This window comes from Lygodium microphyllum, unplaced genomic scaffold (assembly GCF_053477565.2).
Source record: "Lygodium microphyllum isolate KBCC unplaced genomic scaffold, Lygodium_microphyllum_v1.1.10 scaffold_31, whole genome shotgun sequence".
NCBI lineage: Eukaryota > Viridiplantae > Streptophyta > Polypodiopsida > Schizaeales > Lygodiaceae > Lygodium > Lygodium microphyllum.
The window spans coordinates 12,124,328-12,150,013 of record NW_028229514.1 but is presented as its reverse complement, the minus strand read 5'-3'; the positions used below and the strand labels follow the sequence as shown (position 1 = coordinate 12,150,013).

General features: G+C 41.7%; 1 protein-coding gene across 2 annotated transcripts in view; it reads right to left on the bottom strand.

The window, feature by feature from the left end:
* The window catches only part of LOC148009318 (nudix hydrolase 1-like), a 62,684-nt gene extending 39,954 nt beyond the window's left edge, over window positions 1-22,730 (bottom strand). Inside the window, exon 1 of one of the 2 annotated variants that reach the window (XM_087673556.1) lies at window positions 22,461-22,730. In XM_087673556.1, the coding sequence (XP_087529682.1) occupies window positions 22,461-22,650 (190 nt within the window). In that variant the 5' untranslated portion in view covers window positions 22,651-22,730. The remainder of the gene's footprint in view (window positions 1-22,460) is intronic. The other variant, XM_087673555.1, reaches the window with a different exon arrangement.
* Between the last annotated feature and the right edge of the window lie 2,956 nt (window positions 22,731-25,686).

Below are 25,686 nucleotides of genomic sequence, written 5' to 3'. Positions count from 1 at the left end.
TAGAAGTGATCATCTTCACTGCATTTTGAACCTGCATCTGAAGCTGCCTCAACTTGTTGATATGCTCCCGCAAAGAATATGACTTATCGACACTCATGGTCTGCATCTGCACTTCCAAAGAAACTCGTTTCATGACGATCATCCAATTGTACATCTAATCAAGCTCTAGCCATATCTCCTCGACCACCGTCAAATGCTCAATATGAGAGATAACAACTATGGTACATGAGAGAGAAAAACGAGCGAATGCAAGCGTTGAGTTTTGTTGGGTTTGACTCACACCTATGCTCACAGAGCAGTGTCGGCGATTTTCAGTAGGACATAGGAGCACTTTTTACTCTCCGTACAAGAGGTTTTTTCCCTAGATTTATTCCCTTTATTTTATGTACCTATGTTACATAGTTTTGGGCCCTTATCGTGTTTTACACACTTCGGGTGTGAACACCCTCTTACAACCCTAAGGTTTAACGATTGTACTTTGTACTTGCATCTTACACTTCAGATTATTGTATTGGGTGTCGCGCTCTCACACTCTACACTATCTACTCCACTCTCAGCTAAGCTTCAATCTCTTCCTGTTCTCACAGTTGGTATCAGAGTTGAGTTCAACTCCGTCTTCTCTCTCTTTGCTCTACAACCAACAACATTGGGTCCAGCTCTGCTCTACAACCAACAGCATTGGGTCCAGCTCTGGTTTTAATCTAGTCAGCTGCTCACTAGCACCACCAGCTGACACTTGCTTCAGAGGTCGCCGCCTGCTCCAGGAGTCCCCACCAACTGACCTATTGATCTACAACGCCTCAGTGCTACTTCGCCCACACTGCCTACGCTAGCACAGGCGCCCGACAGCTGCCAACACGCCTGCCACTGACACCACCTAGCTCTAGTCCAGTTAACCCCCTATGCCTGCCTCCGACCTGCACACCTGCAACTTGCGACCTGTGACCTGCGCCTGCGACTTGCCCATCGGCCCTCTGTCCTCACCACCCCTGCAACCTACGATGCCTAGTTTGCTAGTCACCGCTTGGCCTATCCCACCAACCAGCTCCCTAGCGCGCCACCTGCACATGCCGCCAAACTCCAGCTTGAGCGCTAGTGCTCAACGAAAAGTTTGGATTAGCGTAGGTTTTTTTTTAAATTCAATTTTTCAATTAAATTTTATTCCTCGAGGAGGTGCTTTTGCCCGAGATTTCTTAGCAAGTGGGTAAAGAAATTTTGGATATTGATCAAACACTGGCACATGTAGTACAGCTTCAGTCTGAAGTAGACTGATTCTGAGCATTTTGGGGCAAGAAATTTTGGGGCTTTTGCATCTATAGTACTGCTGAGCATTTATTGCACCTTGGACTGCATGCATTTCAAACAATTTTGATAGAGTGTGCTTTAATTTGCTGATTACAGCAAGGTACTTGCTGTAATTTCTAGAAATTCTGAGATTTCTAGGTTGGTCCAGCTTGAGACGTTGCTCTTTTGCTCTCTGATTAGCATTGTTTATCATGGCAAATCAGGGAGGTGATGTATTCACTTACATATCCAAGGAGGATAGGTTGGATAGTAACAACTATTCACTCTGGTTCTTCATGATGAAGAATGTGCTAATTGCGAAGAATCTTTGGGATTATGTCAGTATTGAAGAAATTAGGCCCGAAGTTGTGGCTCCTGCTACTCCTCCTCCAAGAGGACGTGGACAAATATCAGTAGTGAAGAAATTAGGCCCGAAGTTGTGGCTCTTGCTACTCCTCCTCCAAGAGGACATGGACAATGGGTAGCTTAGCCTGTTCAGCTTGCTCCATCTCAACAATTTCCCTAGAGATCAACAGCACTAAAGGCATGGGATACACGGGATGTACAAGCTTTGCCGTTGATTGCATTGGCAGTTCAACAGTCTATTATCCCTCACATTCAGTTTGCAGCTTCTTCACAAGAAGCTTGGCTGACCTTGGAGCAAATTTTTGCTAGAAAGAATGAGACTCGCATCTCTTTCTTGAAGAAAGAGCTTGAGACAATGAAGATGGATGAGGATGATTCTATGCAAGATCACCTAAATAAAATTCAAGACTTGCATGAGCAGCTTATGAATGTTGATGAGTATTACTCAAACGCACACATGATATCTACCACCTTGAATTCATTGCCACCCTCGTACTTGGCCTTTCATACGGCCTTGAACGTCACCATGAGGATTTCCCCACAGCCACTTACTTTCCTTGAGTAGACACGAAAGAACAGTGGTGTGAATGTTATAGCCTCTAAGCAAGCTTTTATAGCATGGCAAAAGAACAAGGGCAACCAATCAAGGAATGCTCTGTAGAGCTCTAGGACTTCAGGCACTTCACAAGGCAATACGAAACAAGGGGACATGCAAGCCAAGAAGGGCAAGTGCCACTATTACAACAAGCCAAGCCACTACATAACTGAGTGTAGAAAGCGTAGAGCCAAGGAGAAGGAGTCAAAGATGTCTATTTCTGATGCACCTTCCACTACTACTGAGTCATCGTGCTTTGTTGCAGACAGAGACTATTGTTTTTACACATGCAGTTATGACTCTTCTTGGGCTGATAGAGCATTTAGCTCTATTGAGGATGCACTCACATGGTTTTTTGACAGTGGTGCATCTAGGCACATCACATCTCGCGAATATTTGTTTGCTTCTGTTATTGCAGCCCCGGTTGGCAAGTCTGTACAATGTGCCAACAATGCATCATACCCTATTAGAGGTATTGGGGAGATTGTGCTGACAACCATTGATAGCTCTATTCTCTACTTACAGGATACCTTGTTTATGCCAAGTATAAAGAAGAATTTCTTCTTTGGCACGGTGTGGTTTACATATCACCTTTGATAATGTCAAATGCATGGTGAGAGATAAGGAACACATGACTTTGGTTTTGACTGGCACTCTATGTCACGGAGTATATGAGTTGGATGCTCTTTCAATTGATCAGTCAACCTATTTATCGTCCACTCTTACTCCCGCTATGTTACAGGCGGAGTTATGGCATGCTCGCATGGGGCACGTAAACTATGGTAGCTTGATGCTTTTGCAATATACACAAATGCTTAATGGCTTACCTCTCTTGGAGAAACCTCCTGAGCACTTACACAGTATTTTGAAAAAAATGCATCAATTTTCGTTCCCCCGTGATGTTGCTTTTAGAGTCACTTCCACGTTACAAATTGTGCATTCAAATGTATGTGACTCTATGCAGACAAAGTCATTGGATGGTTGTTACTACTTCGTCACTTTTATTGATGACTTCACTCGCTTTTGTTGGGTCTACTCTTTAGTGAAAAAGTTAAAATTGTATTATGCATTTTTTGCCTTTCTAGCACTTTTTGAAAACCAATCTGGCAGCAGGGTGAAGACTCTCCATTTGAACCTAGGGGGGAATAAATGTCCTCTATGGTGAATTCTTTTTTGAAGCGGCAGGGCATTGTTCATCAGTACACTACTGCTTATACTCCACAGCAGAATGGGGTTGCAAAGAGGAAGAATCGGTCACTCATGGAGATGGCCAGATATATACTGAAAGCAAAGAGCTTGTCACAGTTTTTGGATGGAAGCACTTATGTGTGCTTGCCATGTCTTGAATAGATGCCCCACCAAGGCATTAAAGAATATCACGCCTTTTGAGGCTTGAAACAGTCGAAAATCTTATGTTGGGCATTTTCGTGCTTTTGGGTGTCTTGCATATGCACACATTCCCAAGGTACTCAAGAAGAAGTTGGATAACAAGGCTATCAAATGCATTTTTGTGGGGTACAGCAATGAGAACAAAGGATATAGATCATATGATCTTGTCTCTAACAAGGTATTTGTCAGTAAGGATGTGGTCTTTGATGAAAAATCAAAATTATCTCTTGTTGGTTTTGACACATATCAGGCTGCCAATGATGTATTTGAAGGGCTGCTACCCATTTCATTTGGTGATATATCTAGAGCTTCAGCAAGTGAACTTAATGTTCAGCTAGCTACTCCATTGGGTAATGCAGAAAATCAGCCCATGGCTGATCTGAATATTTAGCAAGGTGATGAATCTGAAATTCAACAAGAGCTTGTACACAATCAAGAGGCTAGACAAATGCCTACATGGTATTTATAGACTGAAAGATAGTCATTTTGGATGCTCCTATTAGGATGCACAACATAGTGTGCATTGGATGGCAGCAATGCAAGCTGAGTTTGATTCCATCATAAAGAATCAAACCTAGGATTTAGTGTCTTTGCCTATTGGGAAGAAAGCCATTGGAACAAAATGGGCCTATAAGCTGAAAAGGAATGCAAATGGATCCATTGACAAATATAAAGCCAACTTGTGGCCAAGGGCTATGCACAAAAGAAAGACATTGACTATGAGGAGACATTTGCTCCTACCTCCCGCATGACTACCATTAGGTCTATAGTTGCTTTGGCTACCCATTATGGATGGACTGTGCATCAGCTAGATATAAAGACTGCATTTTTACATGGGGAACTTCAAGAAGAAATGTATGTACATCAGCCCATTGGTTTTGCAAATGAGGGATCCAAACACTTGGTCTGTAAGCTGAAAAAGGCTTTATATGACTTAAAACAAGCTCCTTGAGCTTGGTATGCAAAGATTGATGCCTTTTTACTCAGCCAAGGGTTCATAAACAGCTCATTAGAGTCTACCCTTTACGTATGTAAAGAGGGGGGATCCTTGCTGGTCATATGTCTATCTATTGATGATCTTTTGCTTACAGGGACACATGTTGATCAAATTTCAGCATTTAAACAAAATTTACAGTAAACTTTTGAGATGTCAAATTTGAGACCTTTGCACTATTACTTGGACATTCTGTTCATTCATGATGCTAGAGACATTGGTTTATCACAGTTGAGATACATTTGTATACTTCTTAAGAGGTTTCACTTACAGGATTGCAAGCCAATCTGTATACCAATGGAACCTCGACTAAAGTTGTCATTGCATGATGACAGTGACTTGTTTGATATCCACACATATGCTCCAGCAATTGGATGCCTTATCTACCTATGCAACACTAGGCCAGACATATAGTTTGCAGTTTCAGCCCTGAGCAAATATATGCATCAGTCACACATGTTACATTGGCAAGCTGTCAAGTGTGTTTTCCATTACTTGTAGGGTACCAAGACTCTTGGATTGCTTTATGCCAAGGGAGGACCATTGCACTTACATGCTTACAATGATTCCGATTGGGTTGGTGATCATGATTCTCGTCACTCCACTAATGGCAATTGTTTCTTTCTTGGCTCATCTTACATCTCTTGGCTTAGCAAGAAACAATCCACTGTTGCCACATCATGTGAAGCTGAATACAAGATAACTTTCACTACCACAATTGAATGTGTATGGTTTAGATACTTGCTAGCCGATCTGGATGTATCTATCACAGAGCCTACTCCTTTGTTCACTGACAGTCAAAGTACCATTGCAGTGGCATGGTGTGAAAGTTGCGGATCTAGAGCATGGCTATGATGGATGGAAGATGAAGATTAAGTTTATGATGGCATAGATTGAAGACTTGACCAATTGTTACTCAATTGAATTAGGTTCCAAGATGAAAGCTTGGACTCATAAACACAATCTTGAGTTGAGACTGACAATGACCAAGACACTAACTGAGATGGAAAAGCATCATGATATTGTATTCATCATATATGAAAAAGTGAGTCAAGTACAATGCTTTATAGTTGTTGGATGGGTAGCAGTTTTTCCTCTTTTGCATATGGGATTCCTACAACCTACATGTCTTCATCCCAAACTACCTCATACAAAGAGGCCACAGTGGGTGTAATTGCAAATATCTCAACACCCCTCCTCAATCACAACCAGAAAGTACAAAGTGTGTAGAGGCTTTAGTGAGAGCAACACCTACAAAGTGTGGGCACACCATAAACATGGCAAAACACCAGAGGCTGTCGCAGAAGAGACTAAGTGTGGATACCACAAACATGGTGGACATCCAAAGGCTGTAACACGGGCCTCACAAAGTGTACAAAGGCTGCAGTACAAGGCTACATGAGGAGTTTACAAGCTTATGACAGGAGTATTTTGGGCTACGCAATACAAGGCTAAAAAAGTCAGTAAAAATTCATTGTTGGGAATAAAGGCCCTTGTGCCTTTAAATGTACTCGAGTATGAACACACCCTTAGCACTTATACTTACACATATATATCTATCTAAAAAACCTAAAGTGGTACACTCGTCATTGTACCTAAAAACGTGCTCACTCTCTACTCTGCTCTCTCTCTCGCTCTCTTTGTCTCTCCGTGCCTAAGGAACTCCTGCTGTCTCGATCTTCGTGCCTAACCCGCCACTACAAATTGGTATCAGAGCGGTGGTTACAAGGTTCGCGTTTCCAAGGAGTGTCAGGTCGTAGGACTGACAAAAGTCCACTCGACAAGTGAGGCAGAGTGGTCACATGCAAACGACATGTGTAGCATAGGTCGTGCAGAAGACCAGCGAGCAGGTCGAGTAGAAGACCAACGGTGCCAGCAACAGTCGACGACCAGCACGCAGGTCCAACGCGTGACGGAGGCAGTAGCCAGCGCATGACGGGGGCAGCAGTCGATGCATGATGGTCCAGCGCGGTCGAACGGGGTCAATAGACCCCATCACATCCTTTTTTTTCTTTTCAAATTTTGAGTTTGCTTTTACCTCCTCTCCTCCGGGTGTTCACACGCACAAGCAAAGTGTGGAAATCTATGCAGGTTTAGGCCCAGAAATTTAAGGCTTTCCCCGAATTTAGGGATCTTAACACAGAATTGGACAATCTGACTCAGAAATTACAAAGTCGGTGCACATTTGCCTAGCAATTTTGGACCTTTTCACATTTTAGTAAAATTCTTTCAATTTCACTAAAATTAGAGCATGCAAGACTTGGAAAATTTGGGGATTTGTCCAGATTTGATGTGAGCAAGATGCAACAATGTTATCTATCTCAAAAATTGCAGGAATTTGTGACATTTTGTCCCCAACATTTGGGGCTTTTCATGTACATGCACAAATTGGGCTGAAATTTACCCAATTTCTCGACATTGATGCACATTGGACCCCGTGCAATTTGGGCTTTTGCTGTTTGGGCAAAACCTGTGCAGCATTTGGTCATTTTATGTACATACAGGTTGAATTCCACGCAATTTGAACATCAAAACTTGGTAAAATTTGAGGGTTTTGCTGAAATTGCTCTATTTTGGTAAAATTGGCTTGTTATATACATGACAAAGAAAATGCAGATGTGTGGTTGATGCTTTGAGCACAAAAATTTTAGGACCTTTGACCGTGCGTGTCAAATTTTATGCCCGTGGGTACAGTACAATAGAAATTGCAGCTAAATTTTGGGATTTCTCATGTAATGCCATGAATATGCCCTCGAAACAGCTGTAATCAATTGTGAAATGCTGTAGCACATGGTTTGGTGCTTCTGATTCTTTGCAGTTTGGCAAAAGCAGTGCTACAATATCCTGTTGCAAAAGAAGCACGCAAAGCCAATCAAAACACAAGGGGCAAAGCCTGTAAATATGGAACAGGACAATTGGAATGAGTTAAATGAGCTTGCACACTCAACCATCTCATGCACTTGAAGGAGCACATAACTTTGCAATTTGGCAAAAGCAGTGCTACAATATCCTATTGCAAAAGAAGCAGGCAAAGCCGATCAAAACACAAGGGGCAAAGCCTGCAGATATAGAACACGACAATTAGGATGAGTTAAATGGGCTTGCACGCTCAACCATCGAGCTATCGATTTCTAATGCTTTGCTATTTAACATTGAAGGTTTGGATTCTGCATATGCTATATGGACTCAACTGGAAGAACTATATGCACAAAAGAGTGCTGCAAGCAAAGTGTATTGGCTGAAAAAGCTTATGGATTTGCGTATGAAAGAAGGTACAGCAATGTCTACTTACTTGAGTAAGTTTAACTCCATTTTCAGCCAACTGGTTGCCTTGAAGTTCATGATTGATGAGGAATTTAAGGCTACTTTCTTGCTTTGCACTCTACCAAAGAGTTGGGATACATTCAGGACTGCTATGAGCAATTCTAATGTGATCCTTTTGTATGCTGATGTGGAGAGTGCTCTACTCATGGAAGAAATGAATCGGCAAAACAATGCATTCAGTAAGTCTTCCAGTGCTTTTCATACTAGGGGCAGATCACAGCAGAAAGGCAAATATGATAGCAAGGGACGCAGTAAATCACATGGCAAAGATGTTGAATGCCATCATTGTGGCAAGAAGGGTCACTATAAATGTGACTGCTACAAATGGAAAAAAGAGAAAGGAAAGGGCAAGAAGATAGATGATAGCAAGGAAGAGAAGAAAGACACTCAACCTAAGAAAAGCAGTGTCAAAATTGAAGAGGTGAATGTAGTCACTCATGACAGTGATAGTGGGAGTGACGTACTCTTTGTCTCTTCACACTTTGATCCACATGCTTTACTTGCAGGTACAAATGATGACATGCATACCTGGATTCTCGATTCAAGTGCTTCCTTTCATGTCACCCCTCATCGTGAGTGGTTCTCTGCCTATACAGGGGGTCGACATGGTGTTGTCCATCTTGGGGACAACTATGCATGTGAGATTGCAGGTATTGGCAGTGTGCAGTTACAGTTTCAGCATGGCTCTGTCTTCACACTTCAGCATGTATAGCATGTACCTCAGCTCAAGAAGAGCTTGATTAGCACAGGGCAGCTAGATACCATCTTTGGTGATGGAAAATTGAAGATCTATAAGGGATCTAGAGTGATTGCCAAAGGGTGTGAAACCAGTCTTCCTTCTTGGAATGGGTGGTGATAACCTGATTTAAGAGTTAATTACAGCAATAAATAAATGCACATAAAATGAAACACACACTTTACCATAACATTCTTGGACAATAGACTCCCTATTGGCCCCAAAATTGCCGCCCCTTGCGGTATTTCTTTAGCTTTCATTCAATTGGAAGAAGTACAACTTGAGATTCTTCAATCTCCTCCTGCTAACCAATTGCTATTGCTGTCATAAGTGAAACCAGTCTTCCTTCTTGGAATGGGTGGTGATAACCTGATTTAAGAGTTAATTACAGCAATAAATAAATGCACATAAAATGAAACACACACTTTACCATAACATTCTTGGACAATAGACTCCCTATTGGCTCCAAAATTGCCGCCCCTTGCGGTATTTCTTTAGCTTTCATTCAATTGGAAGGAGTACAACTTGAGATTCTTCAATCTCCTCCTACTAACCAATTGCTATTGCTGTCATAAGTGACCAGCAAGCCTTTTGGGTCATTTGCCCCTTGATTCACCCAGGACTTCTTCTCCAATTTGACTCTTGGCTGGCCAAATGCTGCCCCAAATCAATTCGGGATGGACTGGCTCCTGAAATCCCTTGATAATCTTCAATTATCAACTGCTGATTTCAGTCCCTTGAGCCTTCAATCTCTGGCACGGATCCCAAGGTGGCTACTAAACCCTAATTTCTGCTGTAGATTAGGGTTTACTGCAGAAATTACAGAACAACCCACCAAAAATGGCTGAAATCTCCTCCGAATGGCTGAGAACGGCTGAGCGTAGGCTGAAGGAGATGAGAAAATGTTGTAGAGAGAGAAAATTCTGAGATTTGTCACGAAGAACTGATCAAAATCAGCTGCTGCCCTGCTGTACCAACCCCAAACGGAAGCACCAACAACAATAGGAGCATCAAAGATTGTGATCTTCAAGAGAAAGGGCATTAGCAGCAATTGCCAGCTTCCCAAGGTCAAGAATATGCAATCTCCATCACCAAAATGTTCTCCAATGGCTGGGAATTGGCCCCAAAAGTTGGCAGCAACAGTCCAACACCTCTTTCCGACAGCTCCAAAATGAAAAAAAACCAGATTTCCCTCTCCCTTCAGCCCTATTTAGCCTTTCCCCCACTTGCATGGGAAAGTTTTGCCAAGTGGCAGCTTTCTTAATCCATTTTCAGCAATTTCCAGTCATTTAATTAATTTTCAGAATTAATTAATTAAAAAAACGAGATTTTCCTCTCCCTTCAGCCCTATTTAGCCTTTCCCCCACTTACATGGGAAAGTTTTGCCAAGTGGCAGCTTTCTTAATCCATTTTCAGCAATTTCCAGCCATTTATAGGCTAAATAGGGCTAAAGGGAGAGGGAAATCTCGTTTTTTTTCATTTTGGAGCTGTTGGAAAGAGGTGTTGGAAATTCCCAGCCATTGGAGACCATTTAGGTGATGGAGATTGCGTATTCTTGACCTTGGGAAGCTGGCAATTGCTGCTGATGCACTTTCTCCTGAAGATCACAATCTCTGATGCTCCTATTGTTGTTGGTGCATCCGTTTGGGGCTGGTACAACAAGGCAGCAGCTGATTTTGATCAGTTTTTCGCGACAAATCTCAGAATTTTCTCTCTTTACAACATTCTCTCATCTCCATCAGCCTACGGTCAACCATTCTCAGCAATTCTCAGCCATTCGGAGGAGATTTCAGCCATTTTTGGTGGGCTGATATGTAATTTCTGCAGTAAACCCTAATTTACAGCAGAAATTAGGGTTTAGTCGCCACCTTGGGATCCGTGTCACAGATTGAAGGCTCAAGGGACTGAAATCAACAGCTAATAATTGAAGATTATCAAGGGATTTCAGGAGCCAGCCCATCCCGAATTGATTTAGGACAACATTTGGCCAGCCAAGGGTGAAATTGGAGAAGTCGTCCTGGGTGAATCAAGGGGCAAATGACCCAAAAGGCTTGCTAGTCATTTATGACAGCAATAGCAATTGGTTAGCAGGAGGAGATTGAAGAATCTCAAGTTGTACTCCTTCCAATTGAATGAAAGCTAAAGAAATACCGCAAGGGGCACCAATTTTGGGGCCAACAGGGAGCCTACTATCCAAGAATGTTATGGTAAAGTGTGTGTTTCATTTTATATGCATTTATTTATTGTTGTAATTAACTCTTAAATCAGGTTATCACCACCCATTCCAAGAAGGAAGGCTGGTTTCAAGGTTCCGTTGCCGGGATACATCAAATCTCTTGATTTGGTGGGCCCAAGGCACCTGATTGCAAGCCAAAGCTTTGTGCTTGTGTTGATCTTTGTGCTCAGCTGAGAAATTACAGCAAGATGTCTTCATACAGTGGGATGCAATCAAGCAGTAATGATGCCTCTCATGATGCACATTCACATGGGGAAGAAGGAAATGCAATGCCTGATCTTGGACAAGGCACGAATCATGGACAGCATGCTGAAAATGTGCTTGACGGCCAAGATGTTGGACCCTCAATGCAAAAAGAGGATGATGATCAACAAGGGGAAATAGAATTCAATGATGCATTTAAGAATTGAATGAGGGCAACAGCCAATATCTTTGTTGAATTGGCAAAAGATCCTTAGTTTACTCGGTTTTTGAACACTCCTACGAATGACAACAAGGGCAAGAAGAGAAAATCCTATTCTAGAACTTCGGGATAGCAAGATGCACCGAAGAACAAGCCAAAGCCTTCTCAAGATGCTCATGGTGAAAAGCAGTTGGTGCCAATTGGGAAAGAAATGCAAATGCAAGTTCATGATTAAATGCTAATCCTATGGTTTTTGGACAGCAAGGTTTGCATGAGAATTTGGGGCAGCCAGCTTACTTTGGTGGTAGCACAATTTTTCATGCTATGGTGGGTGAGCGACTGAATGTGGGAATGTATGACACACCTCCCCATAACTTTCAGCAACCAATGCATAGCTTGCATAACCCAATGTACTCGGGTATGACTCATGGAATGCATAATCCGATGTATGGCGGCATTGGTATGATGCCTGGTGTGCAAAATCACGTATAGGGGCAAGCATCGGTACCCCGTCGTGCTTTTGGGGCTCGAGGAATAAGTGCTGGTCATGCAAATGCTCCGTTTAATGCTGGCTATCATGGAAATTGCCTCTACACTAGCGGATACACTATGCCTTTCATGTGAGCTTGTTAAGGCCTTTTTATGCTGATGTGCCTAAGGATGTATCTGCTGAAATTCTGTCCAATGTAGAGGAGCTGAATGAGATATTGGTATCCGAGCAGATTTTGGCACATAAAGAGAAAAGGTCAAAGGTAAAACTTCCATAAGCTATTGGGTAAAGTTTCACAATTGTTCACCAATGGATGCTAAATGGATGGAAGAGGATGATTTGGCAGACCATCCTCAGTTGTTGCAGCTTTACCTTGATGCCTTTCAGTTAGAGCCGACTTTGGATCGGGCTCTTTCAAGTTCAGCAGGGCAAGGGTCCAAAGTACCACCTGATACTCAAGGGGGAGGTAGCACTTCCACTCCTCCGGGAATGGACTGCTCTCGTGTATAGTGGATCTCAGTTGCATCCAAGGTACTGTGCTGACAATATGTCTATCATGAGGTCACTATTCAATGTACTAGTCACTGTGGTATGTATGCAGATGGGTATGGTTTTCACTGCAACTCTGAAACTGTACATTTGCATCAAGTTATGATCATGAGAGACTGATTACCAACTATTGGTTTTCAGTGTATAATCATTAGTTTCAGTGGTATTCAGCTTGTTCTATGGACAGCAGCATGTGTATTGAATGCCATTGACAATTCAGCCATAGTTTCGGCTCGGTTTATGCTTTACTATGGTTGTGTAGTCAGCACTATTGAGAAACAAGAGTTTGGGATGCATCCGATGAGCTTTTGGCAACAGTTCTGGACTATTGTTGAGCTTTATGCTATGTTTATGTTGGCTGGAAATTTTCAGCAAATGGTCGGCATATGAGATAGTTAGCCAACAGTGGCCAATGTTGTGTTGACTATGATGTCTTGTGAAAATTCCAATGCAATGTTGTTTGCTTTGACACATTACAGTGCAATCGAGGACGATTGCAAGGATTTCAAGTGGGTGGTCTGTCACGAGGACGTGAAAATTTGATGCTTTGCTTATGTTTAATTGACATTTGATTAAAGGATTAATCAAATGTGCAATTAAAAGATGCACATGTGGGGTGCAAGCTACTTTTTCACAATTGAAGGCCGAAGGACCCTGTGAAAAAGATGAGTGTCAAAGGTAAAAGTTGTAACAAGTTATAGTTGTTAGATTCTAGATGAATTTTGGTATCAATTTGCCCCTAGGACCATTAATCGGCCATAAGTGTCAGTGGTGATACTAGGGACTAGGCATTAATTAATGGATTAATGCTTGTCCAAGGGCCAATTAATGCATGGGACCACTTTGGGTTGCAAATGGCCTAGCCAATTAATTTTTGGATGGGCAAGGTCAATTTTCTAGGCATGGATTAAGGGCTGAATTAATTTTCAATTTTCTAGACATGGATTAAGGGCTGAAAATTATTAAGGACTAAATTAATTTTCAATTTTCTAAGCATGGATTAAGGGCTGAATTAATTTTCAAAAATTGACCTTGCCCATCCAAAAATTAATTGGCTGAGCCATTTGCAACCCAAAGTGATCCCATGCATTAATTGACCCTTGGACAAGCATTAATCCGTTAATTAATGCCTAGTCCCTAGTGTCACCATTGACACTTAATGGCCAATTAATGGTCCTAGGGGCAAACTGACACCAAAATTCACCTAGAATCTAACAATTGTAACTTGTTACACTTTTTGCCTTTGACACCCATCCTTTCACAAGGTCCTTCGGCCTTCAAACTGTGAAAAAATAGCTTGCACCCCACATGTGCAACACGTGCATCTTTTAATTGCACATTTGATTAATCCTTTAATCAAATGTCAATTAAACATAAGCAAAGCATCAGATTTTCACGTCCTCGTGACAGGATGTAAGAGTGATACTTTGTATCCACTTCATGTATCTAGTGTGCGTGACCATGTTGTCGCCGTGACCGAGCAACCAAGTGTTTTTTTGTGGCATGGCTAGTTGGGACACATGAGTCAAACAGAATGAAAGTGCTAGTGCTTTCTCGTTTGGGTTACTTGCCTTGTCTTCGTTATGCTGATTTTGAGCATTATGATCATTATATTTACGATAAACATGCACAAACATCTCACAAAAAGTCTCTTTCTTTAAAATCTTATCCTCTAGAGTTAATACATTCAAATGTATGTCAGATACCAGGATTATCTTTAGGGGAAAAGAAATATTTTGTCACCTTTGTTGATGATGCTACACGGAAGGTATGGGTTTACCCTATTCGTAGCAAGGATGAAGTGCTTGACAAATTTTAAAAATTCTTGGCATTGGCTAAAAATCAAACAGATAAGATACTCAAGTGTCTTCGCTCTAATAAGAGGGAGCTCATTGCCCCTCATAATCCACCCCAAAATGGAGTTGCAGAGCGTATGAATCGGACCATATAGGATAAGGTCCGTACGATGTTGTCTCATACTACATTACCCCATGGTTTTTGGACAGAGGCTGTTATGACCACCATTCACTTAATTAATTGGTCACCAAACAGATCTTTGGGGAGGGGAGTTCCCCAAGAAGCGTGGTCGAACAAGCCACCTTCATATGCTCATCTGAAAGTGTTTGGCTGCGAGGCTTTTGTGCACATTCATAAAGAAAAACACAACAAACTTGAGCCAAAGTACTGTAAATGCATTTTCCTAGGATATGGTGACGAGGGTGAAATGGAATATAGATTGTGGGATCTCGAGAAAAGAAAAATAGTACGCAGCAATGATGTTATCTTTTAGGAAGATCGCATGCATAAACAGCCCGAAAAGACTAAGGAGATCCGTAGGGTTATATTCCGGGAAGAAATACCTTTTGGACAGCAAAATGTGCCCGTTGTACAGCAACAAATACCTACTGTAAATGAACCTGTAAATGCAAAAAGTGATACTGTAAATTATTAGCCAGCTATTGCCCATGATAATGAGCCACTACATGTGCAGGAACTGTTAGTAGATTAGTCAAGAGTCTGGACTTGTGATTCAGCAAGCTGAGCACATAGATTATTTAGGCATTTTATTTATCATTATTTATTATGGTTTGGGCATTATTTGCAGCCAGTCGGCCAACATTTAATGCTGGCCAACCAATCATATTTTGGGCATTTATTTGTCCTATATATGGTCTGGCTCCCTCCTCCATCCATCCATTCATTCATTCATCACTGGACAGTTCTTGGAGAGAGGGAGCAGGTGCCAGTGCCTCCACAGCCGGTGACTCACATTGTATCTGTACTGTCTCATGTCTTGGTATATGGATTCCATTTCCCGAGTATACATCTGAGTTCTCATCTGTATTGTGTTCTCTCTTTCTTTTCTTTTGTCTTGTGTTTAGCTGTTTATTTCAGCACATGTTTATGCTTCCATTGCTGCACCACTTCTGACATGGTATCAGATGTTAGGATTTGTGTTTCTGTTGTGTTTTATTGCTGATTTCAGGACTCTTTTCCCCCTTGCTAATCAGGTGGCTGCAGCTCTAAACAGGAGACCTGTTTGACCTGCGTTTTCTGCAGATTTGCAATCGCCTGCTGTCCAACACCTCCTGTTGCTTATGTTTTCATCATCAGGCTACTAGCAACAGTACCCTACACATGTTTATGCAGTGTGCAGCCTGCGTTTTGCTGTTTTCAACACTATTTTGGCCTGGGCGACTAGCAACACAGGCCGTTTTTGCTGTTTCTAGCAGTTTTGAGCTGATTTTTTGACTTTGTGCTGCAGATTTTGGCTTCTTTCGATCAGATTTTGGGTTATACTGTGTGAACTCTTGTTTTTTGTAGTCTGTGCTCGTGGTTTGGCTGTGTTCCCTCTCCAAATCCTTTCTTTTCTCTACTTATTTCTAAATCCCCTACAGATGGATCCTTTGTGCACCTTCACTGATGATATGCTATATGGAGATTCCAATGATACTTTTGCAGCTTCAAAGAGGGTTTTAAAAATAAAGAAGTCGAAGGCCCAGTGTTACCACTGTGGCAAGAAAGGTCATTTACAAAAGGACTGCACTGAGTTAGCACCTTCCAGGAAGAAAAAGGAGCAGAAGACGAAGCAGGATGTGGACTCCTCCGACAAGTTATTATCTGTCTCAAATTCCGATTCCGATCCTCCGACCAAGGCGAAGTCCAAGGTGCGACAGGGATCCTCTTCTTCAGACCGTGGGAAGGGCTTAGTAGCCCCGCCCCTTCCTCAGCTAGTTTCTAGTGGTGGTGATGCGGACATCCCTCACGACTCTCCAGTGCCAGAGAGGGAGTGTGAGAGGGTGGTGAGATGGGGCAGCCGTTCCTCATCTATATGTCTATACAAATGCACAGGATCTAGAGAGGGACATCCTTGACACATCAACCAAAGTCTAGCAGGTACAAATCCTCGAGTTAGGATTGATATACAGGTTCATGATGGGCTGGTTATTTGACAGAGAGCGGGTGGCTTTCGTCTTGAGCTCACATGAGAGGACACTTTGGCGGTCTGGCTAAAGAAGGGGAATCCATGGTCATTTTTGCACTGCGGCATTGGTGACAAGATGGTCACGTATGCTACATCAAGGGCATTGTTGATAGACATTGAGAGCTACTATGATCTTCTCTATCTTTAGGAGCTGGTACGATCGACATCGACATCAGGTTCTCTCCGAGGCACCTTGGTGGTGGCTTGCGCACCCACTACTTGGACATCCATGGTTCTACTCTGGTAGCCATTGTTGTATGTACTATGATGCAACATTATCATTGTATATTGTATTGTATCAAATCACCTATGATCTGAGAGAGGGTGTTAGCAAATTAGTCACTTCATGGTTGAGTCTGGACTTGTGGTTCAACAAGCTGGGCACATAGATTATTTAGGCATTTTATTTGTCATTATTTATTATGGTTTGGGCATTATTTGCAACTAGCCGGCCAGCATTTAATGTTGGCTGACCCGTCATATTTTGCGCATTTATTTGTCCTATATATAGTCTGGCTCCCTCCTCCATCCATTCATTCATTCATTCATCACTGGACAGTTCTTGCAGAGAGGGAGCAGGTGCCAGTGCCTCCACAGCCGATGACTCACATTGTATCTGTATTGTCTCATGTCTTAGTACATGGATTCCATTTCCTGAGCATACATCTGAGTTCTCATCTGTATTGTGTTATCTCTTTCCTTTCTTTTGTCTTGTGATCAGCAGTTTATTTCAGCACATGTTTATGCTTCCATTGTTGCACCACTTTTGACAGGAACAGCCAGGATAACAAGCTATTAATGCTGATTTGTAGGCTGAAATGCCAAGACAACATGCTGAAAATGAAAATTTGCATGAACAACCAACAAACAATGATCATTGGGTTAGGAGATCGTCTAGGGCTACTAGACAACCTGACAAATTTGTTCCTGGTGCAAACAATGTGGCTGATTATGTCATATTAACCGACTGTGGTGAACCATCTTGCTTCAAGGAAGCAACGGACAGACAAGATAGCAAGAAATGGTACAAAGCCACGTTGTCAAAAATTGAATCTCTTGAGAAAAATGGCACAAGGGACTTAATGCAGTTGCCTAAAGGGAAAAAAACACTTCCATGCAAATGGGTTTACAAGATAAAGGTCACTTCTGGTTCCTCACCAAAGTACAAAGCAAGATTGGTTGCAAAGGGGTACAAGCAAGAGCATGGAATTGGCTTTGATGAGATTTTCTCTCCTATAGTCAAGATGACTACATTGAGAACCATTTTGGGCTTGGTTGCAGCTAAAGATATGGAACTTATACAGATGGATGTAAAGACTGCATTTTTACATGGTGATCTGCATGATGGCATATATATGCGACAGCCTGAAGGGTTTGTTGAACAAGGGAAAGAAAAGATGGTATATAAACTCAAAAGGAGTTTGTATGGGCTGCAACAAGCACCAAGAGAATGGTATCATAAGTTTGATACATTAATGCAGTCTCAAGGTTTCCATAGAAGTCAAGTGGATCACTGCTTGTACACTAAGAAGGCAGCAAATGTCAGCCTAATTATCTTGGTTTTGTATGTAGATGGCATACCGATTGCTGGCAAGGATACTCATGCCTTGAACTCACTGAAGCAAAGTCTTCATGGCAGCTTTGACATGAAGGATCTTGGTGATACAAATCACATTCTTGGCATGCGAATACTCAGAGATAGGTCGAAAGGATTACTCTATCTATCTTAGCAAGAGTATATCTGCAAGGTTTTGCAACGTTTCAATATGGAGGGGGGGACAACAATTGGGGTTCCATTGCCTCCATATGTAAAACTCATTGCAAAGGACAGCCCTACATCTAATGATGAGAAGGCTGAAATGGCCAAGATACCATATGCTTCAGCTATTGGCAGTTTGATGTATGCTATGGTTGCTACACATCTTGCTATTGCCTTTGCAGTGGGAGTGGTTAGCAAATACATGGCAACCCCTGGCAAGAAGCATTGGGATGCAGTGAAAGGTATTATGAGATACCTCAAAGGCACAAAGGAGTTGTGCATCTGCTTTGGGAAGCAGAAGCCATCTATTGTTGCCTTTACGGATGCAAGCTATGCTGGTCATGCGGATTGCAGGAAGTCCACTTCTGGATATGTGTTTACTTTCACAGGAGGAGCAATCTCTTGGATCTCCAGGCTAAAAAGTGTGTTGCATTGTCTACTACAGAGACAGAGTATGTGGCTGCCACTGAGGCATGCAAGGAGGCTTTATGGCTTTCACATCTAGTGGGAGAGCTTGGCATTACAAAGTTACCTATTCTCCATTGTGATAGTCAGAGTGCTATCATGCTAGCACGGAATCCTGTCTTTCATGCAAAGACAAAGCACACACAAGTAAAGTATCACTCCATTAGAGATGTACTTGACAGCAAGAGCATTGAGCTTGTCAAAGTGCATACAGATGATAATCTTGCAGACCTTCTCACGAAGGGTCTTCCAGCAGAGTGGTTTGCTCATTGCCGGCAGATGATAGGAGTTGGATAGATATATGTATTTCAGCTTTGTACATACCTAGACTTAGCTGATTCTTTTCTCCTCTTAAGGCGCATTGCCTTTAGGTGGGAGGTTGTTGGGAATAAAGGCCCTTGTGCCTTTAAATGTGCTCGGGTGTAAACACACCCTTAGCACTTGTACTTACACATATATATCTATCTAAAAAACCTAAAGTGGTACACTCATCATTGTACCTAAAAACATGCTCACTCTCTGCTCTGCTCTCTCTCACTCTCAGTCTCTCCGCACCTAACGAACACCTACTGTCTCAATCTTCGTGCCTATCCCGGTCACTACAATTGGGTCAGGAAACGTGAGGTCCTTACGATTTTCAGCATTTCTTTTTACATAGATCTTCAATTCATTGTATATCTTCTTGTCAGGGTGGTCAAGCTTGCTCTTTTTGATCTTGTACTTATTCTTCACTTTGCTTGCAGCTTCACTGTCCACCACTTTGATCTTTTGGTCCTCTTCTTCTTTAGATTCTCCTGGTCTTCTTCTTTATTGACTTTGCTTGCATTAGTTGCATTAGTCTTTATGTCCATGTCCCCCTCAAGCAAAGGTGTCATCTTTGAAGTTTGCATGATGACCAAGGTAGCTAAAGTGTCTTCAAAATCTTTAGATGGAATCATTGATTACACTTGAGTGTAAGCAACTCCATTTCCTCTTGCAGGTAGACTAAAAACATCTTCTATGTAATTGAAATGAGCAACAAGAGTAGTGCTACTCTTCATGAGAAGCATCCACTTAAAGACCATGTTTGGCATGAGTATGACTAGGAATCAGCTTCTAATAACTGAAAATAACCAGCAATCCAGATGACCTTGAATGTGTTAAAAAAACACAATTGCCAAGAAGCACTACACTAGTATCAAGAGATACTATGTAATTCAAGCACTTGATGTTGATTCTTGAGCTTTGATTTCTCACTTCCCTTACTGATTTGAATGAGACACTGAGTAGATCAAAGTTGCAAATTATTGGTTGAGCCCAAAGGAATGAGAAATTGAATAGACTTATGAGCTTTGAGCTCAAGGGCTATGGCTGCCCTTTAGGGTTTGCAAAAAGCAGCTTGGTTTTTCAGCTCGTGCAATTCATGGACATAACCATTTTGCACAAGACTTGATGGGAAGGAAGCTTGGGTAATGAACTTTAGTTGCCCTATGGACACAGACCAAATCACAGCACGCAAAGGAAGCGCGAACTGTTCAACCAAAATATGGCGCAAAATGGACAGCAACTTTCAATTTGTGCAATGCTGGAGCTAGGATTTACCAATGTCGAGCTCTGATGTACCAGGGAGCTACTCCAGGAGTAGAGGAAAGTTTGAAGAAAGAGTGGGAAAATATGGGCTGTAGGAGTAGATCAAGAAGCTCCAAGTAAGCTGGGTATCGTTTGGCTATGGCAGACAAGAGGACAAAGTGAGGATGAACTTGGAAATGGAGTCATACACCGATCATGAGCTGTCCAGAGATGAAGAGGAGTTGAAAGAGCAAAGAGGAGACCTAAGGTATGCTAAGCCATACTCAGTTGCGCTCTGATACCATGCGAAAGATGCAGATCTAGAGCATAGCTATGGTGGATGAAAGATGAAGATTAAGTTCATGATGACATAGACTGAAGATTGACCAACTGTTACTCAAATGAATCAGGTTCCAAGATGAAAGCTTGGACTCATAAACACAATCTTGAGTTGAGATTGACAATGACCAAGACACTAATTGAGATGGAAAAGCATCATGATATTGTATTCATCATATATGAAAAAGTGGTAGTCAAGTACAATGCTTTATAGTTGCTAGATAAATAGCAGTTTTTCCTCTCTGTGCATATGGGATTCCTGCAACCTGCATATCTTTAGTCCAAACCGCCTCATACAAAGAGACCACATGGGTGTGATTGCAAATATCTCAACACATGGAACCCAACGTTTCATGCACACACGAAGCACATTGAGATTCATTATCACTTTATCATACAGAGGCTACATACAGGAGATATCAGCCTTATCTACTATCCTACCACTAGTAATGCGACAAACATCTTCACCAAAGCTCTTCCTCGTGACAAATTTGAAGCCTTTTGCGAGGCTTTAAATTTGATCTCCTTTGGTGGATGACCCTTATATTTTGATCACTCTTTACTCCAGGGAGATTTGTTGGGTTTAACTCACACCTACACTCACAAAGGAGTATCGATAATCTTCAATAGGACACTAGGGCACTTTTTACTCTCCGTACAATAGATTTTTTTCCCCAGATTTATTCCTTTTATTTTATGTGCCTATGTTACACAGTTTTGGATACTTATCATATTTCACGCACTTCAAATGTGAACACCCTCTTACAACCCTAATGTTTAAGGGTTGTACTTTGTCTTCTTGTTCTCACAAGTTTATCCCAATGTGCCTAAGCCTTTACCAACTCCACCTTATCACTAGCAGAGAGTCTAGACTCGTCTTGCAAAGAAAAACAACGAATAGCCTCCGTAACAAGCTCCGCCAAATCATATAACTCTAGAATGGCAAGCATCATGACCCGCCAAATGCGGTAATTCTTGCCATCGAGCTTTTGATCTGATAGAAGAGTCGGTATGACGGACACCATTCGGTCCATGATCACCTGAAACTCCGTCTCAATCTCAGAAGACATCTTCACCTGCAATGCTTGCACAAAAAGTAGCCCCTTCTGACTGTGAAAATACAGTCTGCTAGGGCTCCTGTTCACTCATGAAAAGGTAAAATCTGCACTTGAGGGCCCAAAACACAGCCTTCTTCCTTCTCTAACAGCAAAAACCAACAGCAACTTCAGCATATCTTCTCCTTTCTCGCACACCCACACTCGTCTCAGTCTTGTTCTGATGCACAGCCCTCCTACTCGCACTTGAACGCTTAAAACGCAGCCTTGTGTCACGCTAAAATCTCCTTTTCAGGTGGGTCCACCCTAGGTCAATCCTTCAATGCTCTGATACCATATCAGAGTGAAGCAATGCGGAAGCAAATAACCAAGATAAAGACTGAACAGAGAGAGAAGAGAAAGAGAAAAAGAGATTGAAACACAAAAATATCTGCAGTTAAGAAAGCTGTATAAGGATGCAGAAATATGTGCGGGTGCAGAGAGAATATTTGCATATGTCTCCACTCGAAGATGTCAGTCTCCGTCAGCGCCAAAGGCAATCTCCATGGTCTGGACTCTGCAGCCTGAAATCAAGGCTAGAAAAATGTCCAACAAAAAAAGCCATCTAACTTTGGAGAATAATGAAGCAGGTTCCTTGGAGTAAGACAAAGCCGTGCAACGTCGAGCCAGAACCTGACGTCGTGAATCACAATCTTGAGCAGGCCAAGGGTGGAAGAAAGCAGTGAGTCGTACTACTCCTTAGAAGCGAAGGAAACAAGATTGACATGATTACTGAGTCTCTGCATTCCCAATGTAGTGGACAACGTAATCCCCTTTTTTGCTGCTAATGAAGCAAACCCGCACTTGTGCCACGATGGCTACAAAGAGAGCTCATCTGCCATAGAAGGTGTGGTGCTGGCTAAAGAAAAGAAGATGTGTGACTGAGAGAGAGAAACAGACATACCGAATTCCAGATGACCGCCAGGGAGAGCGAACTGGCCGTCTCCGAGAGAGGAACGGCGACGGCCCACCAGCACCAGTGAGCCTGCCTTGACGATGAGAACCCCCACGCCAACGCCCACCCGCGGGGTCAACGCCGCATCGAAAGAACCAGCAGGCACAGGCTGCAAGGAAGCTCCTTGCTCGACGGCCATAGCCTCGGCTCGCCTCGCAGTAAAATTATTGATCTGAGACAACGACAGTGGACTGTGGGTCAACAAATGCGAACCTTTCTATCACTTTATAACCTTAGGAAGATCCCGGACATTGGAATTTCCCTCGTGTCTAAATATCATTCCAATGAAAATATCATTCCCCTTTTGGTGGAAGATGTAAACTTTTTCTTTTGGATTAATTCAATATAACACCGCATTATAAAAAAATAGAAAATGGAACAACAATTCAAAACCAGATTGAATAAATGCTCTTTTTACAACCTTAGGAAGATGCCACACATCCGAATTTCCCTCATGTCTAAATGTCATTCCCAAGAAAATGGAACACAACTCAAAACCAGATTGAATAAATGCTCTTTATATAACCTTTTAAAAATCCAAACATCGAAATTTCCCTCATCTCTAAATGTCATTCCCAAGAAAATGGAACAACAATTCAAAACCAGATTGAATAAATGCTCTTTTTATAACCTTAGGAAGATGCCACACATCGGAACAACATTTCAAAGCCAGATTGAATAAATGCTCTTGCAAGTTTTTTTTTATGCACCAATTTTTGAACCATTCCGTGATTGGGCTTAATACCAAGCTCTCCAAACTCCATCCTCGATGGTAAGGCACCACAAAGCCAGGGTGAAGGGACCAATTAGTAAACAATTGCTAGTAATGGCACAAATCCTTGCAAGTGTCAAGGCCCAATGATGGCACCCTTTCAAACTACTTTAAAAAAGAAAATCACATTTTATTCGGCACACTCTTTTTATATTGTGGAATGTTCTTTTGTTGGTCCACTTGCATACCTTTAGTGAACGCGATACACTCAACAAACACCCAAGGCTCCTTCTTGCTTGATCACTAAATGGTGTGTTACCTTAAACAAAAAAACTTCATTTCCTTTCTAATTGCCCACTTTGTTTTTCTTCTCTTGCTATTACTCTATTGGTCCCCACAGCAAGCAGCATGAATGCTTCTCACCTGCAAAAACGAGAAAGGTCTTCATATCAATACACAGCCGCCATGTTTTGCAACCAATACATAGCATCATCATAATAACACTCTCATTATTTCTTACTTTTCAAATGACTCAGATTTAAACACTAATCAATTCAAATTCAACTAAATCCCACATCCAAGGCACTCAATTCATTTTGGACAATCACATGAGATGCCATGGATCAACACTAGGCCTTCCCCAACAAAAGGAGGATGGTCATAGCAACACAGTACTAGCATGCTTGCCTTCAATCTCATCCTGCCCTCCCCCTCTATTGTACCTCACTATTATGGTTCACTCCAATCTCTACCATACAACACAACAAAAGCAACTCTACTCTCTCTCTCTAGTATACTTTGCTCTTTACAAGGCAACCCCCATTCTTTACCATACTCCATAGCAAAAGCCATCTCTACTCTGATCTACCATACTCTCTACCATGCTCCACAATCAGCAAGTCTACTCTTCTTGTGTGCCACGGTTCACTATTCTCCATATTCTTGAAGGCAACTTCCTACCCTCTACAATATTTCACTGCTATTCTCCATATGCTTGAAGGCAACTTGTTATCCTCTTCCCAAATCTCTCCTTGTCTCAAATAATTCATTGATGTTCTCCGTACTCTTGAAGATGGCTTACTATCCTCTTAGCAAATCCCCATCCACCTGCAAGCATCATACTCCCTTGCTTTTCCACTAAAGAAATGTGGCAATCATAAACAAGTATAGCAACTACAATTTTAGTTTCATCCATCAAATCTTTATCATTTTCATACCTTGCTCTAGACAACATATCAGCAACACTCGGTTATCATTCCTGATCATGTATGAAAATTTAGGATCCATAGAGTTAATATAGGCAATCCACATCAACATATCAATGTCAAGAGTAGAATAGCTCATAATTATCCCAAAAGAGGTAAACAATCAATCTCCACAATCACTATGCTCTAACAAAATATTCCTTATTGCATTTCAGAGTTGAAACAACCCCCACAATTGTCTCTTAAACTATAAATACCTTCTATGTCTCTCTATCAATACTTTTGCCCCAAATCTATATATATATATATATATATAGTCCTCATCATCATCCTATTCTAGTAGCCCAACTATAGGTCTCATATTCACAGTGATGACAATGAGTCTTCCACCAACATAATTAGCTTTCCTCAAAGTAGGTGCAATCTTCAACAATCTCTTTAACTTACTCATAGCCTTCAATCCTATCCCATTGGAATTTCTACCCCTTTCTTAATAGTAGAGCTGATAAAGAGTATCTACAATAGGTGAAAAGTGAGGTATCTAGATAAGATAAAACGCACAGGCTCCCAAAAACCTCCTCACCTCTGATGTTGAAGAGCAAGTCTCTTCGATCCTGCCAATAGCATCCACTTTTGCTAGTGATGGCCATCTACCATATGGACCATATATATGTCCTACAATCAAAATCTCATTCACCCTAAAGATTGAATTCTAACTTAAAGGAGTAAGATTCACCTCTTTTAGTCTAGCCATAATCTTTCCACAATCAACAATATGATTAGCAATGTATCTTGTGCATCCCTATTCATTCAATTCCTCTCATATGCATCCTTTTATCAACACATCATTTAGAAAAGGCATAGTTAGATGAGATATGTAATCCCTCAATACATTATTCATTGCATTCATCATGTGCACAATAGAATCCATTGTGGTAGAGTACACATGTGCACTAATCCCAATGGTGTTTTCATGGTAGTAAGATCCATGCTTTCAATTTCTAGCTAGATTTGATCATAACTAGAGTATAAGTATCTCAATAAATATATCACTCTCCCAACAAAAGCCTCTACAAACTCATCAATAACAAGACATGCTCCTACATTCCTATGTCTAACTGAATCTAATGTCTTCCACCAACCCTCCTTGTGAATGCAAAAGATGTGTGTCTAAGATAATACATCTCATTACCCAATTCTTATGCACTAATAATCTACCGCGGAGAAATGGTGAGTGAGTTTGTTGTTGTGGTGGCAT